The following is a 19,714-nucleotide window of genomic DNA, read 5'->3' as shown; positions in this document are numbered from 1 at the left end:
AGAAATGAGTAGCTCCTCTAATGAATGGTGCCCCTGATACAGGTTCCATTCCATGATATTAATGCGAATATCATCAGTATTAATGCTGATGATATTGGTGATTCTGTGGCTTGATTTTTTGTAGTATTTAAATTTTTCAGTATTAAGATTATACTGGCCTCATATATGTGTAGGAAGGTTTTGTGCTACTGAATTTTCTCAATTTGTGAGTAGCAATATTAATACCACAGAATTATCCAGGTCTGGGGGGTTTGACTTTAGAAGATATAATTATAATTAAAATTTCATTAATAGAGCAACTAAGTTGTTTCCTCTTATTTAGTTGGGCAATTTTTGATGATGTTTTCTTTTTCTGTGGAATTTGCCCTTTTCATTTAATTTGTCAAACTGATCACAGTGGAGATGGGAATAATACTGCTGACTTTCTGAGGGCTTGCCAGACCGGCACAAAGCCCTGGGCCTGATGAACAGGGGCACAAATGGCAGATGAAGCACACTGATAACCCCCGCACTGGAGAGGCAGAGGCAGAGGCAGAGGCAGAGGCAGAGGCAGAGGCAGAGGCAGAGGCAGAGGCAGAGGCAGAGGCAGAGGCAGAGGCAGAGGCAGAGGCAGAGGCAGAGGCAGAAGGATCAGAAGTTCAAGGCCATCTCCAGGCAATCACTCAAAGCAGATTCAAGGGCAGCCTGAGCTACATAATGCTCTGTTTCAAAATAACAATTTCAATTTCCTGTTGAATGCCTCTGGGTTGTAATTACACACTGTATCATTCATGACAGTCACTCTTGTTTCAGTTGCTTGAGGATGGCAGAGCTGACTAGGTTTTACTTTTATGAACTATTTTCTTTTAACTTGTGCTCTTGGCTTTTGAAATCCTTGAGGTTTCTGATTGCTGTCTCCAGTTGAGTCAGACATTAACAAATGTCTCTTTAAATGCCTAGCCCAAAAGGAAAAAAAGAAAGGGCATGGGAAGAGTTAAAGTGTAAGAAGTGATTATCAGTGTTTCATACTTAGAGTACCTGGGGAGACTCAGAGCAGAGAAATGGACAGTTCAGTTTGGACCTTGAAGAGTCACAAGTCTGCTTAGAGGAAAGGAAAAAATGGCTGACATGCTGATTTGGTGCAAAACAGTGGTTTTTGCTTCCTTGCCCCCTTAATTCCTCATCTGCTGGCGTCTTCAGGGTGGTACAGTGGCATCTTCAGTGCTCTCATTTATCTATCGGAGTCCCCATCCCAGATTCCCATCTTCCTGAGGCCTGATATCCCCCCCCCCTTTTCTGATACAATACTATCTGTAATTTCACTCCTGAGATTAACTAAAAAGCACTCAGGCAAAAAGGAGCCAGCTGTTAGCTAGGGAAGAGAATAGTCTAGTGTCTTCTGTTACCTGTAACTTGTTGATGATCGGCAAGCATTCCTCCAACTGAAAATGAGCCATAACAATTTCTTTCTTACAGAAAACCCTATGAAATCTCCTACCAAGGCTGTGGTGGAACCCACTACAGCCTAGATGGCTATAACCAAAGTATACCTCTGCCATTTCCACAGAGTTCTGCTAGATCAACCAAGCCGCTCAATCACAAATTTTGAAAGGAAAACACTCCACGGAGCCCCCTGTAATGACAGCTGCTCTCCCCACATATGCGATGGAAAAGATGAACAAAGAAGGTTGGTGGTTCACAAAGCTGAGGACTCTTCCCCTCATGAAGAACTTCCTGGTTGTCAAACTTGCCCAAATGAGTCTCGAAGTTCTGAAATAATTATGATTGTTGTTTTCTGTGTTATTGTTTTTGATGAGAGATGAACACCTGTAAATTTCTGGTCCACCGTCCTACCCCTGTGGCTATTTCTAGACTTTCAAATCTAGCCTATAGAACCGTTGACCATTCTGTTGTTTCATTACAACCATATTATATCATATGTTTTAATATGCAGAAACTTCAGTTATAAAAACATCCCTCAAGTAAAATTTTATGGTGATTTCTTTTGCTGTTGTTTTAAAATTAACTCACTTTAAACAATCCTAAGGCATTTGTTTTATTGAAATAAATAGCTAGTTAGTTTTCATAATGTGTAATCACATTTGATTATACACAGTTGGATTCATACTTCACTAAGTGCCGATGAACATTGGCATAAACAAAGAGTTTTCATACATGCCATCCAATCCCAAACCACAGTGCCAACTGCTAGGCCGACCCTTAAAGATACAGCCAGGTATTACATTAGATCAGTAGAATAATTCATCTGGGTGTCAGTCTTATTAATACAGAGAGATAGAGAAATAGATATTATCTGGTGTTAAGGTTAGTCCCTACATAGGAAATATGTTACACTAATGATTTGTGGACATGTGTCACTCTCCTGTCCAAATAACACTTGGATCATATAACACTAATGAGAAGAAGAGTGCATGGCAGACCAACTGGGCGTCTCTGTTTTCAGTTCTAAAATTTAATAGTTCTAGAATCTTGACAAAAGTAAACTTCTAATAATTAGTTTTCTTATGGCTTGTTTCATGTCAGGATTCCTAGAGCTGTAGATAAAGGGATTGACCATGGGTATAACCACTGTGAAGATGACAGTGGCCACTGCCCTTGAGTAGGAGGATTAAGGGTGCATAGAGATATTCAGGATCACCCCACAGAAGAGGGAGACCACAGTGAGATGAGACTTACACACACACAGGGAATGGCCCTATTCCCTGAATGGATGGGAACTTTAATATCTCAGATAGGATATAGGCATATGAGACAGTGATGTGGTGATATTTATGATTTAATAAAGCTTGCCTGAGGATTCAAAATGCAAAGCCAGACACACTAGTTACCTATAGAAGCTGGGTGGTGGTGGCACACACCTTTAATCCCAGAATTCAAGAGATAAAGGCAGATGGATCTCTGTGAGTTCAAGGCCACCCAGGGCTACATTTGAGTGAGTCAGTCTAAAAGAGCAGTAAAGTGCACACCTTTAACACCAGCCCTAGAGAGGTATATAAAAGACAGGAGCCCAGTGTCTCAGGTGGCATTCTGAGATTTATTCTCCACCCACACTGAGGAGAGGCAGCACCTAAGGCTTGGTGAGGAGCTTGTGGAGACAAGCTTTCAGCCTGAGGTAGAGGTAAGAGCTAGTGACTTGGCTGCTTTGCTTTTCTGATCTTCAGCTTGGAGATTTAACCCCAATATCAGTCTCTGGGTCTTTATTATCCTTACTGCTACACGGTAATACATGTGAATGGTGTGATGGAGGTGAGCCCACCCACAGTGAAGGCTGTGATGTCATTGATGAAGTTGTCAGAACAAGAGAGCTTCAGGATAGGGTAGGGGTCACAGAAGTGGCGCACTGCATTGTGGGAGCAGAAGGTGAGTCGAACCATGAGGAGAGTGTGCAAGAGAGCATGAAGGTTTGTGATAACCCACGATAGGACCATCAGGAGGACACAGAGTCTGGGCCTCATCATCAGGGTGTAGTGGAGTGGGTGACAAATGGCCACATAGCGGTCATAGGCCATCACACTCAGGAGGAAGCCATCCATGTTGCTGAATGCTATGAAGAAATAGATCTGGATCATACACTCCATGTAAGAGATGGACTTGCTTCCCAACACATGATTTACCAGCGCTTTGGGGATGGTGACTGAAGAAAAACAGATGTCGACACTGGAGAGGTTGGCCAAGAAGAAGTACATGGGTGTGTGGAGATGAGGGTCACAGCAGATGGCCAGGATGATGAGAAGGTTCCCAGAAATGGTGACCATGTACATCCCCAAGAACATCCCATAGAGGACCTCTTCTTGCTTTGACTGTCCAGCAAGTTCCAGGAGGAGGAATTCTGTGACTGTCATCTGGTTCTCTTTGCCCATGTCCACTGGGCAAGGACAAAGGCTAAAAATAAAGGGAAGATGTAATTGATTATGCACCATGTAGTAGAGATTTTAATTTGTGTGTCTTGGGGGAGCTGTTAAGATGGGCATCTCATGCATACCCGGGGAATGCTCTACCACTCAGTTGCAACCTCAGAGCCTAGAATAATCCTATGGAGTTCATTTTGCTGAAATACTTAGTTGGCCAATCTCTATAATATTTATTTATATTTTGGAGAGGGGAATACATTGCTAGCTGGTTAGAGGTCAAAAAGTCTGTCATGGCCTGGCAGCTTATGTCAGTAAGCTCTACAACCTGGAACTCCCTCCCTGGCAAAGCTCCCTGCTCTCTACCTAGCCTTATCTGGAGGGCGTCCCTGGGCCTGGAGGACTGACCCTATCTGAAAGCTGTCTCTAAACCAGATGCTTGACTTATTTTTAGCTGTCACTCTGACACAGATCCCGCTGGGAAGCTCCCTTGCTGCACATACTAGGAGCCTATGATAGGAGCCCTTTCATCCTGGAATAAAGCAGAGTTGTAACACTTAATTGTCTTCCATTTACAAGCCATGGAACAACTAAGCCTGTTTTTGACTTCCCCAACCCACTAACTTTACATAGCCTAGGTTCCTAGACAATATTAACTGGCTAAGGTCTAAGCCAGCCAATTGCAGCCTCTATTTCATCTACTTAAAGGTGACAAAACCCCTCTTTCCCGGGCTCCCTGACACCAGCAACTAAAGAAGCCCTTTGTTCTATTAACGATTACATAAAAAATGCTTCCCTTTCTTGTTATGACCCACAACAGCCAATCCAAGACCTTATATTTAATTCCTCATCCACTGTATTTGGAGCTCTATGCCACCCTCAGGGGATCGCAGAATGACTCCATGCACCAGTAGGGGGAGTTCCTCTACTATGAACTGAGGTTCGTGCTTTATCCAACACAAGAACAGGAAGGGAAGGCGCTTTACAAGTCATAGGAAAGGAACCTGATATGATTATTCCCTCTCCCAGACATCCAGTGGCTCCTAGGAAACCACGCTTCTTTTGCTAACAGTCTCATCAGCTTTCCAGGACAAACAAATAACCACTACCCCAAGGATAAATTTCTGGCAACCATATCATTCTTTAGGTGGCTCCTTCCCCATTTAATCTCTTGGTCCCCTATCCTACATGCCCCTATGGCTTTCACAGATGGGGAGGGGGGTGACAATGGGCTACACAGCAATATATCGGAGGAGACAAGGACACTGAGTCCTCTCTGTTCTTCCTCCCAGATAAATGCCCCCAAATTCAAGGAACTGTCTGCCATCTTCCTGGTTCGAACATATCTCAAAGAACCATTTAATCTATATTCACACAGTGTTGGCAGAAGTTTCTGCCCCACCAGCAGCTCCCAAGTAAACACACTGAAGTTTGTATTAGTTACAAATGCTCAGCCAATAGCTCAGGTTTGCTTCTAGCTAATTCTTACATTTTAAATTAACCCGTATTTCTTACCAGTTCTTTTCCATGTGACTTGGAAGCATGCCCATCTTGCTTCTCTCTGCATCTGCTCATGACTCTCCGACTCTCACGACTCTTCTTCTTCTTCTTCTTCTTCTTCTTCTTTTTCTTCTTCTTCTTCTTCTTCTTCTTCTTCTTCTTCTTCTTCTTCTTCTTCTTCTTCTTCTTCTTCTTCTTCTTCTTCTTCCCAGAATTCCTAGTCTGGTTCTCCCTCCTAACTTTATCCTGCCTAGCTACAGGCCAGTCACCTTCTTTATTAAATAAATCATAGTGACATGTATTGATACAGTGTAAAGGTATAGTCCATTAGACAGCATTTATGCAATTAATCTGCTCCCTTGGCTAGCCCACTGTATGTCAAGCTTGACAGTAACTCTCTCTCCCCACTATTAATAAAAATTTCAAATATACCCCAAACAAGTATATGTTCCATTTTTATCACCCATATCCTAGCACACCCATCTCTCTCTGGGCCACTTTCTGGTGGCAATGCTTTAGTGGATAAAATTGCCACAACAGGGGCCTTCACTATATCACCCCTTACTGCTAAAGAATTCCATTGACTGACCCATATCAACTTAAGAGGACTACAACTTAAATTCCCATAAAATTTAATGTATTCTCAAAACTTGTCCCTCTTGTGTCTTCCTAATCCACACTCCTGCTATATAACAATTGGGCACCAATCCCAGAGGTCTTAGAGCCAATGCCCTCTGGCAGATTGATGTCACTCTTATGCAATCATTCGATAGATAAAAATTTGTATTTTTAACTATTGACACTTATTCTCATTTCACCTGGGCCATAGTACAGACTGATGAAAACTCAAAAAAAAAAAAAAAAAACTAATTAATCACCTGCTCTCCACTTTCATTGTCATGGGGGTCCCCTCCAGATCAAAACGGATAATGGAGTGGCCTTTAAGAGCCACCAATTTAAAAAAAATTGAGACTTGGAAGATAGTCCACCACACTGGCATCCCCCCACAATCCCTGGGACCAATCCATCATTGAAAGAATACACCAAACACTCAACAAACAGTCAAACATGCACAGAGCTCCCGGCCATCAAACATTCAATTAAACATAGCACTTTCACACTCAGTGTACTGAATGTCTATGCTACCCAGAACACCCCCCACCCCCGTTGTCCATCACTGGAAACACCCTCCACACACACCACCGCCTTTGGTCTGATGGAAGGATCCACTTGATGGTGCTGGAAGTGGCTGTACCCCCTCCTAACAACTGGAAGGGGATTTGCTTGTGTCTTCCCACAGGATCAACCTCGCCCTATCTGGGAACCATCCCGATATGTCCAACATGACCCCTCCAGTCAAAAAGATGGCATGGAGAAGACAAAGAGGAAGCAACACAGGTGTCCCGAGGACACACAGCCAGATCACCTGGGTAGACAATCAGGCCTTTATTGATACAGCTGCCCATCCCAACCTTCCCTTTCCATTATTCTTATGGCTGTGTTTGCTCTTTTATGTGCTAATTCTCATGCTACACCTAGCTCCCCTAATATTCTTCATTGGCATGTCTATTTTTTCCCTTTCTTAAAAAATTTAAATTAGAAACAAGCTTGTTTTATATGTCAATCCCAGTTCCCTCTCCCTCCCCTCTTCCCCTGCCTGCCACCAATCCCCCCATCCCATCCCTTTTCTGCTCCCCAGGGAGGGTGAGGCCTTCCATGGGGGATCTTCAAAGTCTGTCAATGATTTGGAGCAGGGCCTAGACCCTACCCCATGTGTCTAGGCTGAGAGAGTATCCCTCTATGTGGAGTGGGCTTCCAAAGTCCATTCATGTACTAGGGATAAATACTTATCCACTACCAGAGGCCCCATAGATTAACCAGACCTCCAAACTGACATCCTTGTTCAGGGGGTCTGGAACAGTCCTATGCTGGTTTCCCAGCTATCAGTCTGGGGTCCATGAGTTCCTCCTTGTTCAGGTCAGCTGTTTCTGTGGGTCTCTCCAGCCTGGTCTTGACCCTTTTGCTCATCACTCCTCCTTCTCTGCAACTGTACTCCAGGAGTTTGGCTCAGTGTTTAACTGTGGATCTCTGCTTCTGTTTCCATCAGCTACTGGATGAAGGCTCTAGGATGGCATATAAGGTAGTCATCAATCTCATTATCAGAGAAGGGCATTTAAGGTAGCCTCTCCACCATTTCTTAGATTGTTAGTTGGAGTCATCCTTGTAGATCTCTGGATATTTCCCTAGTGTCATTGGCAGGTCTTTGTTAGGGAGACTTACAAGGTCAAACATCATTATAGGTTCTGGGGACTGCCCAATTGAAGGATGCCAGAACACTGTCTCCTTCTTCCTCTATCCCTGTTTCATCAAATGTTCAAATGCCGCCCCCCATACGCTTCCTTTACAGACAATAGAGATTCAAATAAGAATGCCTTGCCGAGGTAGAAACCAATGGGGGGATGCAGGAGATGGTATTGTACTATGGAAGAGTCTGAAATATAAACCATGTTTTCCTCAAGGAAAGCCTGCCTCTTCACAATACCTGATCCCTGGAATGACCACTGGTGTATAGGAGTTCAGGGGAAACACCTGTGGCTGATCTTCATGTTTCCTGACAGCTTGTCCTTGTACCCCGACCCATTCTAACACATCACAACATTCTTTTATGAAAAACAGGTTCATCAACAGATAAAAGTCACAATCACATGGAACCAATATGTTCAATATGTTGTTGACTTTCTCCCTTTCACCACCCACCCTAATGCCTCTAACTGCTTCTTTTGCGCATCCGGCAATAGACCTCTACTGACACCAGTCAATACCTCTCTCCTTTACCCGGGACCACAAAAAATTCTTGCCTGTCAGAATTCCCCTATTTGACAGGCTATCCAACTATCCAGTTTGTACTTCCAGTTGAGACAAACCTACCCATTATCAATGTCTCACTAACATCTCTCTTTCCAGGCCAACATGTTTCCTTCCAGGCCCCCCCCCCTTCTTCTTCTTCTTCTTCTTCTTCTTCTTCTTCTTCTTCTTCTTCTTCTTCTTCTTCTTCTTCTTTTGGTGCAAAGGAAAGGCCCAACCATGTGTCAACTCTTCCTTGTCCATCTTTTGCATACCTGTGATAATTACACCCCAGGTATACCTGTTTGAGGAAGAGGAAGCCACTCTCCTCCTCTGCACCCACCCATAGAGAGAGATTTTCATCCCTTGCCAGTGGGACTTGAGCTCACCCTTTCTCTGGGTGCAGAGGAGCTGCAGCATCACCTGGCAGGGAACTTTTGAGACAAGCTTGATCAAGCCATGACGTCTATAACTGAGAGCCTAGTCATGTCAAAGACAGATGAACTCTCTTACCAGAGTCTTGGAAGAATAATGTTGTTTTTTGTCAATGAGTTCAATTTAGTGGAACAAAATGTAAAAACCCTTAAAGTCCTACACAAAGATCTCCTGTCCTGGTATCAGCCCCAGGAATCTTTATCCTGGTTTCATAACCCTTTATTTCCTTGACTTCTACCCTTTCAGTCCTCTGATTATGCTATGTTTTATTTTGATGCTTGCCCCGACCTTATACAGTTCTTCTGTGACAAATCACCACCAATCAGATCCTAGAATAATCCTATGGAATTCAGATAGCTGAAAGACATAGCTGGTCATTCTCTATAATATTTACTTATATTTGGTTTTATGGAGCTTAATTCACATATCATATTTAATGAACATATAATGTGTATGTTTCTCCCATTTACTATTTATTAATCCACTGATAAATTATATTATTAGCAAGTAAAGAATTCAAGCAGTGGCCTAGAGGTGGAGAGAGAGAGGTTTAGTGGGGTTGGACGATGTTCCCCAATCATGGGCACCATAATACTTAGAACAGCTAAGACTGCTTTTTAATTATTCCATGGCTTTCCTCCAAATCTTCATTATCTATCATTTATAGATGAGCCATGTGCCAGTCACTGCTCTGTTTATATGCATCTTCTCAGGTCATCTGTATTAAAGACAACAGGATAGAAATAGCTCCAATTAACAGAAGGAAAGACCCAAAGCAAGAACACTCAGTCCTAAAGCAAGAACACTCAGTCATTTCTCACATGGCTATCATCAGTTCTTTTACCTCAGGACAATGCTATTTATTATGCAACTCAGATTGGTTTAGGTCCTTCTTTACTCTCCCCAGCATCTGGCCCTTTTAGGCTTTGAAAGACCAGCCTAATGGTTTGTTTAGCCCCAACCTTGTAACACAGTATTAAAATGTCCTTGTGGGCTCCAGAGCCGTTGCTGTTGCTGATGTCACCATGTGCAGAATTCTGCTCAGAGACTTCTCCTTCATGTTAAGCAAAGTGAGGAAATCAGTTAAATGTGATACTCAGGTATACATTTAGAAGGAAGATGGGAAATTGGAAGAAAGCAATGTGATGAGGCTTACTGGATAATTAACAAACGCTTATTGGCAGAAAGATTTGAATAAAGGGCTGTAGATGCAATCATGGGGTTAGTCATAGCATTTGGATGGTAGCACAGGGGGATGGGCTTTCTGATAAGAACAAAAGGGACAGGGACGGGGAAGGAGAGGTTTTAAGGGCTGATTGGCTAAGGCAAAGAATGTTGTAAGCAATACTTCCAGGAGATAGGTTATAAGATATACTAGTATGGGGAAGGGGGTGTGCCCTGACATTTTGAGAGTTAAATTCTAAAGCCAGTGTAAAGTTGCTGTGCTCTTAGAGAATTCCTCACCAATGTGTACCAGATTAAAGGGCATGGAGACAGCACTGCAGTATAGACAAAGGCACTCTCCAGAGATGACTGCAGGATGTAGGAGTGGGGCAGGTGCTGCATTAAAAGATGCTCACGGGCTGGGCGTTGGTGGCGCACGCCTTTAATCCCAGCACTCGGGAGGCAGAGCCAGATGGATCTCTGTGAGTTCGAGACCAGCCTGGTCTACAAGAGCTAGTTCCAGGACAGCCTCCAAAGCCACAGAGAAACCCTGTCTCGAAAAAACCAAAAACCAAACCAAACCCAAACAAAAACAAAACAAAACAAAAAAACAAAAAAGATGCTCATGGGATGCCTGTGCAGTCTTCGTCATTGTGGCCTGTGTGCATAGTGTGTTGTTTATAACAGGCTGTTTCCTAACATGGAAATGGTGGCCAAGGAGGGAAGAAGCAGGAGGACAGGGGGTGTCCTATTGTCTGCAAATTGTGGGTAAGGTCAAATACAGGAAAAATCTGCTCTAAATACCCCAGATGCTATGTTTAGAGAGGTGTGCTAAGACAGCTATGTCCATCATTCCTTCCTGCCTGCCTGGCTGCCTTCTTTTCTTTTCTTCCCCCCCCACCCCCTTTTTTTTAGACGTCTTGTAATGTAACCAAAGCTGCTTCAATCTCTGCCTCTGAAGTGCTAGGACTACAGAAATATACACATTTAACTGGACGCTCCTTTTAAATGTTAGATAATGTTATTGGAACCAAAATCAACACCATCCCCACCCTGTTCTCAAATCACGTGTTTATAGGATTAGGAAACAAATGAGCTGACTCTGAGGTTAGTCTAAGCTTGCTCAGCATGTCCCACAGAGTGCAGAGGGCTTCTTGATCCCCAAATCTGCAGGAGAAATGCTTCCAGAACATCAGTGCAAAGATATTTGTGTGGAGAGCAGAGCATCCCATTGTTTTCTGACTTGAAAGAAGTCTACTGAGGTTAGGGGTTTTATCAGCCAACCTGTATTTTTCTCTGTGCATGGAAGACATCTAACTGGGAATGCCAGAGAAGCCATCTGGTACTTGCTGTTAGCTATCACATAGGTGTGCGAGTTTCCCATGTCCTGGGTAGGTAATGTGGTTGACTTGGGGCATCTCCACAACACCCAAAGCAGAAGCAATGTCTGTAAGCAGAAATACATTGCATCACGAGCTGCATTTGAGTGGTTCAGAGAGATTAAAAGCCAAGGCAAGACTGGGGGTCCCTCCACTGAGATGCTCAGTGAGGTGGTCCCTTGAGAATCATCTGGGGAGGAACCCTAAAGTATGCATCCATGAGGGGGGTCACCCTTTGTATTCCAGCCACAGTAAGGCAGTGACACCCCAGAAATCTGTAAGCAGCAACAAAGGAAGGACAGCTTCTCCCAGCAGCCCAGGAGAAATGACAGCTAGGCTCCTGCCTTGCTTCACATTCTCAGAAAAAGTAGTGCTGAAGAGGGAAGCAGAAGAGTTCCAAGATTCTTCCTCACCTCCCACGACCTGCACACCAACCAAAACAGGCGGAAGTTTCAGAATCCTCAAGTTGACTGAAAAAGAATGTCTTATGTTATATGCTGTGGCTGATAATGATGGGATCTGGCCAGCATGTTTTTCTGTAATTGGTTGACGGATCAGTTAGTCATTTCACAGCTTCAACCCCAACTAATTGTGGTACCCTAGTTAGATGGCCATATCATACGAAGTTGCTCTTACTCTGGACATCCTCTAATGTTTTGTTGTACTATGCAGCTTTCTTCTGGGGAGTGAGTGTTCCAAGCATCCTTCAGGATGATAACATTTGCTTTATATAACTTGAACACGTTGGCTGCTGGTGTTGTTCATGTACCAATCTCTCCAGACTTCTAAACATGAAACTGTGTCTGGCACACCTGCATCAAGGAGGTTCTTTAGCATTAAAACTAAGCCAGCCTGATCTGCAGAGCGAGTTCCAGTAAAACCTCCAAATTGATACAGAGAAATCTTCTCTTGAACCGCCCCCCCCAAAGCCCCCCCCCCAAAAAAACCATTAAAACTAAGGCTGCTTATCCCAGGTCAGCTGGTGTCCATCTTTGGGGCTCAGCATGGCATCTAAGTTGCCTTGCTTGAGATGCAATGTTGTACAGCCATAGAGCACAGTGGATAGACATATATAGATACAATGTTATACAGCTATAGAGCACAGTGGATAGACATACACAGATACAATGTTATACAGCTATAGAGCACAGTGGATAGACATATACAGATACAATGTTATACAGCCATAGAGCACAGTGGGTAGAAATACACAGATAAGGGCAGAGTGTCTGTCTTTTGAGGTGGAAAGAAGGGCAACTCTTGAATTTGAGCTTCTGGACAAGCATTTTAGAATCCCGCATCTGCCAGCATCTGCCATCAAATCCCTTCTCAGTGCCTTCTTTCTCTGTCCGTCTTGGAAGCAAGCTCACACCCATCCAAAGTGAATGCAGTGAGCAGTGTATCCTGAAGAAGGGAAATCTGGTACACATCGGCACATCGTGCTAACAGACACCATCCCACCTCAACCCGCTTGAACTTGATTAGATGCAGAGGGCCGTTCTCCCCACCATCACCCCATGTGCTTGTGTGGACCTGTGCGGTGGAGATGGTGACACCGAAACTTCCCTATCACCGGATGCTTTCTGCTATTGCCAGATCCTCTTGTCTCTGTAGACTCCCTGCTTAAGCTGATGATGAAAATTCACAGCTGAGCCTAAGAACTCAGGGAACTTTTTCTCACTGGAGAACACTCTAGTGAGACACTGGGGCTTTCATGGGTCGTGGTGAGAAGAATGAGAGCCAATAAATAGGCCTTCCCTCCCTGGGGATTATGAGATCTTTGAGGATGGGGGCAGTGTGATTCCAATTGCCAACCTTGAGGGCCCCTAGGGCTGACTCCCCACAGCACCTCATTAGAGGCACACATGTTAACTATTCTTTGTTCTTACACACTCTGGATATGGAGATACCCCAGGATAAGAAAGACAGTTTGGTGTTCGGGCTTGGACATTCAACTTTGTTTTTCTGGATATGTTTCTCCACCTGAGAAATCTGGAGATGCAGAAGGTGAACAAAATTGAACACAAGTTCAATTTCATGACATCAAAGCTTTTTTTCTTTTACCATGTTAGACAGGATCTCACATAGTCCAGGTTGTTCTCAAGCTCACTATATAGATAGCCAAGGATGACCTAGAACTCCTGAATCTCCTGCCTGCAACTCTCCAGGATTGGTATTTCAGGCAGAGCATCACACTTGATTTTACATGGTTCTGGAGATGAAACTCAGGACTTCTCAAATGCAAGACAAGAGATTTACCAACTGAGCCACGTTCTCAGCCCTGCATGTTGTTACTAGTTCATAAATCTATGATTCTGTAATATATCCAGTGTTTGTGTATTTTTATCAAAAGTACATATTTATAAAATTGATGCAATCTTACATGAATATCTGTTTGTCAAAGTTTATTCTTAGATTAAGTTCTCTGAGGGATACAATCATTTAGTCCCATGGTATCATGGGATGGCCATACCGAATTTAAGGAAAAGGTTCCAAGATTCAGAACCAAATTAGTCTTGGTCTTTTCTGCAGGATTCAAAGGGGCTCCTGGAAAAGGTGGGGCTCTTGTTGGGGAAACATTCTTCCCAGGGGGTGGAACCAAAGCTTTGGTAAAAAGCCAGCTCCTCTTCGTGGATGGGAAAGCCTGGGTCTTCTCAGCTACCTGTCCTTGAGTCCCCTCTGCCAGGCCCCACTACTCTCACAGATCTCCTTCTGCTGAAAATCCAGCTGCGAGCATTAAGCGAGACAACAGGCCTGACTTCCCTACCTTTGACATATGGCCAGTTCTACCCATTATCCCAGGGCAAAGCTGCCTCAAAAGATTGTTCCATTCTCTCATGCCAGTATCACAACCACAATATACCTGGTCCCCTGCCTGCCCTATGTCCATTAGAAAGCTGATGAAATTGAATGTCACAGAACGTCACAGCAGCTTTCCTCCGTACACTCTGTTAATTGCTTTGACTTTCTTCTGAATAGCCCCTAAGCCTTCAGGATTAAGGTTAGATTTACTAATTTATTCTAAGAAAGTAATGACTAAAAATAGAAAGCCAGTTCTGTGTTTTAACCTCTGTAACAGTTAATCTATCCCTGACATAGAGAATCAGAAGCTTCTAGAGAAAAAGTGAATGAGAATTTTGCATTGCACTGTGGGTTTTCCAAGGAAACACGAAAGGTTAAATTAGGAATTCCCTTGTAAACATTTTTTAAGATTATAAAACATATTTTTGAGATTTGTTTTATTTTAATCTTATGCATGAGTGTTTTGCCTGCCTGTGTGTCTGTGCACCACATGTATCTCTAGTACCCACAAAGGCCAGAAGAAGGCATCAGATCCCCTGGAACTGGTGTTATAGGTGATTATGCATGGCTATGTGGGTCCGGGGGATCAAACCTGGGTCTTCTGCAAGAGCAGCCAGTGATCTTAACTGCTGAGCCGTCTCTCCAGCCCCTGTAAAGCATATCTTTCACTTGGAGATGGCATCTGTGATTTTTTTTAAAGTCTTCCATTTAGCTTTATGATATATGTTAGATTCCTTTCTAATTAGTCTTCATAAGGGTAATTTTTGAAGGGAATTAAAAAATTTTTAATGACAATAGAAATTTAGCATCTCGCTGTACAAAGTGAGAGACAAGGAGAGATTTGTATTCTCAACCCTGAGACCAGCTATCACCCAAATCCACCAAGTTCCTTCCACTGACTGAGCTGGGTGGGGAAGCACCTATAGGAGGAATCAAACCAGGGAACGGGGATCAATGGAGCAGAGAGTCTACTCAGTTCTGCTGTGGGTCTTGTTAGGTCACAGGTTCTGATGCAGTAGAAAGATGAGGCCCAAGATGTTGACCCTAACAAGTTCCTGTGTGCTGCTTCTGCTCTTTAGATTGTATTGTTTGAGAGTCGAGACCCTGAGGACCGGGACTGTGGCTCAGTGGGTTAGTGCACCTGTTGCTGAACCTGAAAGTCTGAATTTGATCCCTGAGATTTATATGTTGGAAGAAGAGAACTCACTCCCCAAAAATTGTCCTCTGACCTCCATGCATATACCATGGAGTCTGCACATGCCTGCACACATAAATAATAACAAGTTAATTAGTCTTTAAAAAGGACCCTGATGATCATCTTGTCTTGATAGTCATGATGGTTTTAAGGGTTGTTTGAGGAGTTAGTCTGACCTTGGCAATCAGAGTGTCTTATAATGGCAGTGAGTTCTGTAGGGACTCATGTGTCATCAGTTAGATGCCCTCAGAAGCCAGGACTTTATGAAGAGGGTGGGAATCGAATAGTATTGATGGAAAGTCCTGGATAGCAAGGAGTCTCCCAGTTGCAGTGTGTCCTGGAGGACCCTAATGTCTGTCCCTAAGATGTTAGCCTGCCCTTAAATGATGAGGATATCTTAAGGGTACCAAAATGGACTTTCACAGTCAAGATCACCTCATGAGACAGCATGTAGGGTATTCTCCTTACCTCTCAGAGAGTCACAGTATCAGGGTTTCCTTGAAGAATCTTAACAGCACTGTCTGGGAACCTGCATTTATTTCAAGGTAAGACCTTAGGTCTGGGTTGGGCAGGAGGCACTTGAAACTGAGATGCTATGGAGGATCATGGTTCCCTCAAGGTCTAGGTCACCTTGACAGGTAAGGATACCCCGAGGATTCTGAATGAGTGAGGAGGTGAAAATTGAATGAGGAAACCAGAGAGTAATTGAGAACTCTGATGTGTGGAGACTTAGCAGTGAGTGAAGCCACTCATTCATGGCTGAGGGAATCTAGGGGTGAGCTTGGGTTAGGGAGGGGCAAGCTGGTGTGGGATTCAATGCCAGGACTCTTGGAGAGTGAGGGTGGGGGTCTCCTTGTAGTGCTTGAAGGTTCTCAGGCTTCAGTGTGTCCTGGAGTGTCCTGCTGTCCTAGGGTATCAAGGTATCCAAGAGGACCAGGAGACACTTGTGACTTTTCACCCTCAGTTTCCTGGAAACAGGTCTTTTGAGAATCGTTCACATGCTGAGAAGTCAGGCCTCCTTCCTGTCCTTCTCTCCATTTCCCCCTCCCTACAGGGGGTTCCCAGGAGGGGTGTCTTCGTGGGAATGTCTTCTCATCTGTCCCCTGCCTGCTCCCAGAAGGGGGATTTAACAGGACAAAAGAATCTGGTCCCCTGGGAATATGAGCTCTTGGCCTCAGCCCCTGGACCCTCTGACAGAGCACCTTTCCTCATCCGGCTTGTGATCCTCCCCCAAGCCAGGGGGCTCTGGTGACCAAGAAATGATTGGACAGGCCCATGGGGCCAGGAGGAGGTTGCTTCTCCAAGGTGAAGGGAGAAAGACAGGTAGCGTGAGAAAGTGGAGGGCTAAGAGAAAACAGAACAGGGTCAGGGAGAGGAAAGTAGAGACAGGCAGAAAACTGGGCAGAGCTGAGAGAGAGAGAGAGAGAGAGAGAGAGAGAGAGAGAGAGAGAGGAGGTGATGTCAATCCAGAGGAAGGATGGAGGATTAGAAAAAAGGGGAAAACAGTAAGTGGACAGGTACCTACACACAAACACACACACACACACACACACACACACACACACACACACAGAGAGAGAGAGAGAGAGAGAGAGAGAGAGAGAGAGAGAGAGAGAGAGAGAGAGAGGAGAATAAGGGAGAGACTCAGAAAAAGCTAGAAGGTAGAAATAGGGAGAAGAGAGATCAGAAGACAAGACATCCAGACACAGAGAAAGACTACAAGAAGTCAGAGACTGAGGATAGCAGGCTAGCCCATCTTTGGTTTGGGTGACTAATCATGGATGCTCAAAGAAGGAACCAGCAGGAAAAGCAAAGGAAGGGCCATGCCTGTGGTGGATCCCTGCCTGAACCACACTTGACCTCTGGGACTCTGATCTCCACAGTAGGTGAGTGAACCCCCAGGATTGGCTTGGGTACCCGAGGGAGCAGCAGACTTGGGACCCAAAACCTGATTGTCTTTGGGGCAATGGTTTGTCCCGCAGAAGGCTGAGAGATGGGAAGCAGAATTGGACCTTGTCAAGGCTTTGGGGACCTTAGACAGTGAGACAACAGAAGTCCTTTGCTTTTCAGGTTGGGACATGAGGCCCTACCTGAGGGAGCTATGGAACCGGCACCTAGGGCAAAAGCAAAGCTGGAGCCTTGTTCTTGCCCAAGGTGCTTTATTCTTGGACAGAGGGAGCTGAAGGAAGGGATCGGAGTTTTCCTCCAAGGAGGGTACTTTCTGAGGACACTGGATGCAGAGTGGGAGCCACATCCTTGGTTTCCCCCTGGGAGAGGTCTCTCTACTCCAGACCCCGCCTTCCCTCAGTGCCTATCTTCCCAGGTGTCTCCTCTTCCCTCCCTCTTCTCTCTTCCCCGGTGGCTCTTAGAATAATTAATATGAGGGCTTAGGGAGCCTTTGGGGATGAGAGGCAAGCCTTTCCCACGAGCTCAAGTTCCTGCAGGCTGGTGGCAGGGCCAGGGCAGGGGTAAGAGACTCATCAACAAGGACAACCCGGGTCGGAGAATGTGTTGTTTGCATATAAGGGGGCGGGGGACACTTCAGCCTCCTGAGCAGGAGTGGGTAAGGAGAAGGAGAGATGCATGAAGGAGGTGCTCAGGAGACGGAAACTGAGCGGCAAGCTAAGAAGTCCTTAGTAGATAGCAAAGAGAAGACCCTCAAGGTGTGTCCTGTGGGTCATATGTGGGCCTGGAGGTGAAGCACGTACCAGGGGCGCATAACCAGAACAGTGGTAGAGGCTAGAGGCAGAAGCAACGGTTTTGAAAGGTTAAGGAGTTCTTATGGAAACGGGGCCTCCTACAAAGAAAGCAATATCTCAGGAACAAAGCAGAACAAAAGGACAGGCAACAGTGGTCCAAGGATGGCTGGGGGTCCCATTAATAAGTGGGTCTCCCTCCATTTCTCTCCCTCCACAGACAGGAGCCCTGAGACTTTCAGGAGACTCTCTGGTACCGGGCTGGGGAGACCTAAGCTTTGCCCTCAGAGGGGTCGTCCCCACTCCCGGCGCCGCCACCGCACCACCTTCAACCCAGCACAGCTGGAACAGCTGGAGTCAGCCTTTGGGAGGAACCAGTATCCTGACATCTGGGCTCGAGAGGGGCTTGCCCAAGACACTGGCCTCAGTGAAGCCAGAATCCAGGTGATGATGCCCTAAGCTACTGGGAAAGAAACAAACATTTCCTGGGTACTTGGGAACTGTCTGGACATAATCATGGGGCTTTTAACCCTAACTTAAATATTCAATAGAATATAGACTTCATCCACCAATCATCTCCTACTGGGGTGCACCTGACCCCAGCTCTAAGCTCATTTAGGTAGATGCTGATGGATGTTGGAGGTAGGGCTGGAGACATATAGCCCAGGAGTAGAGCTCTTGTGCAACATATACAAAGCCTGCAGTCTGATCCTCAACACCACACAAACACAAAGAAAGTCAAGACCCACTCCCCAGCCTTTCATATTGACACGAACTCCCACAAACAGGCAGCCCTAACTATTCACATGTGTGCAATCTTGCCTCTGACCACAGTCTTACATTTCCTCTAGCTACATATTCTTTCCTGGTGTCTCCAGCATAGGGCTACATAGCCCGAACTACAAACCCTTTCTTAAAACCAATCCCATGTTGGGTCTTTATCTCCCAGCCTCACTCTAAGGACACTTCCCTACTATCTGGGGAAGAAAACTGCCATGCTGTCAGATTTATCTTTCTTGTTGGAAGCTGCCATTTTCCACTCAAAGACATCAAAGCTGGGAGAGTTAGACACAGGCGGGGAGTTAACATGAGGATTCTGCTTCATCAGTATCCCTGACTCAGACAAGGCTCTGGAAGAGCTGTCGTTTCCCAAGTGACAGAGCAGGCCCTGACTTCCTGCCCATGGAGGTATGAGACAGTGCCATCCATTCAGGACAGGAGCACTGATGTGACTTCTCTTCCCTCTCCTCAGGTCTGGTTCCAGAATCGCAGAGCTAAGCAAAGGAAGCAAGAACGGTCACTGCTCCAGCCGCTAGCCCACCTATCTCCTGCCACCTTCTCTAGCTTCTTGCCAGAGTCCCCTGCTTATCCCTACTCCTATGCAACACCACCTCCACCGGTACCCTGCTTCCCTCACCCTTACAACCACACTCTGCCCTCCCAGCCCTCCACAGGTGCCTCATTCACTCTTCCTCCCCAGCCTGAGGACTGGTACCCCACCTTGCACCCAAACCCCGCTGGTCATCTGCCCTGTCCCCCACCTCCACCCATGTTTCCCCTCAGCCTTGAGACACCAAAGTCCTGGAACTAAGTGGTGACAAGGTCACCCTCTATCCATAACTCTCATGAAACACAAGAAAATTGGGGGCTCTCTTTTTATCCTAAGGGTGAAGTTAGAAGCATGGCGAGGAGCAGTTCAAGACTGGAAATAGGAAAAGGGGGATCTTGATGAACTGTCAACAGGGTGAGAGTGTGAGGAGGCTAACTGGCAGGAGATACAAGCAAAAAAGCTCCAACAGAGGTGATAGGAGGGTGGTGTGATGGGGCCAATGGATGCTGTTGGTGAGTGAT

The 19,714-nt window shown here is 45.2% G+C and overlaps 1 protein-coding gene and 1 pseudogene across 1 annotated transcript; one reads left to right on the top strand and one right to left on the bottom strand.

Annotated features, from left to right (window-relative positions):
• Positions 1-2,461: 2,461 nt before the first annotated feature.
• On the bottom strand, positions 2,462-3,860 carry LOC100761431 (annotated as a pseudogene).
• A 13,084-nt stretch (positions 3,861-16,944) lies between these two features.
• Prop1 (PROP paired-like homeobox 1) lies at positions 16,945-19,454 on the top strand. Its single transcript, XM_027426223.1, has 3 exons — positions 16,945-17,053; positions 18,084-18,307; positions 19,116-19,454. Exons 1-3 carry the CDS (start codon positions 16,945-16,947, stop codon positions 19,452-19,454), a joined length of 672 nt encoding a protein of 223 aa, XP_027282024.1.
• The last annotated feature ends 260 nt before the right edge of the window (positions 19,455-19,714 follow it).

Source organism: Cricetulus griseus, chromosome 7, assembly GCF_003668045.3.
Source record: "Cricetulus griseus strain 17A/GY chromosome 7, alternate assembly CriGri-PICRH-1.0, whole genome shotgun sequence".
NCBI lineage: Eukaryota > Metazoa > Chordata > Mammalia > Rodentia > Cricetidae > Cricetulus > Cricetulus griseus.
Note: the sequence above shows the minus strand (reverse complement) of the source record. Positions and strands in the feature narration are given on the sequence as shown.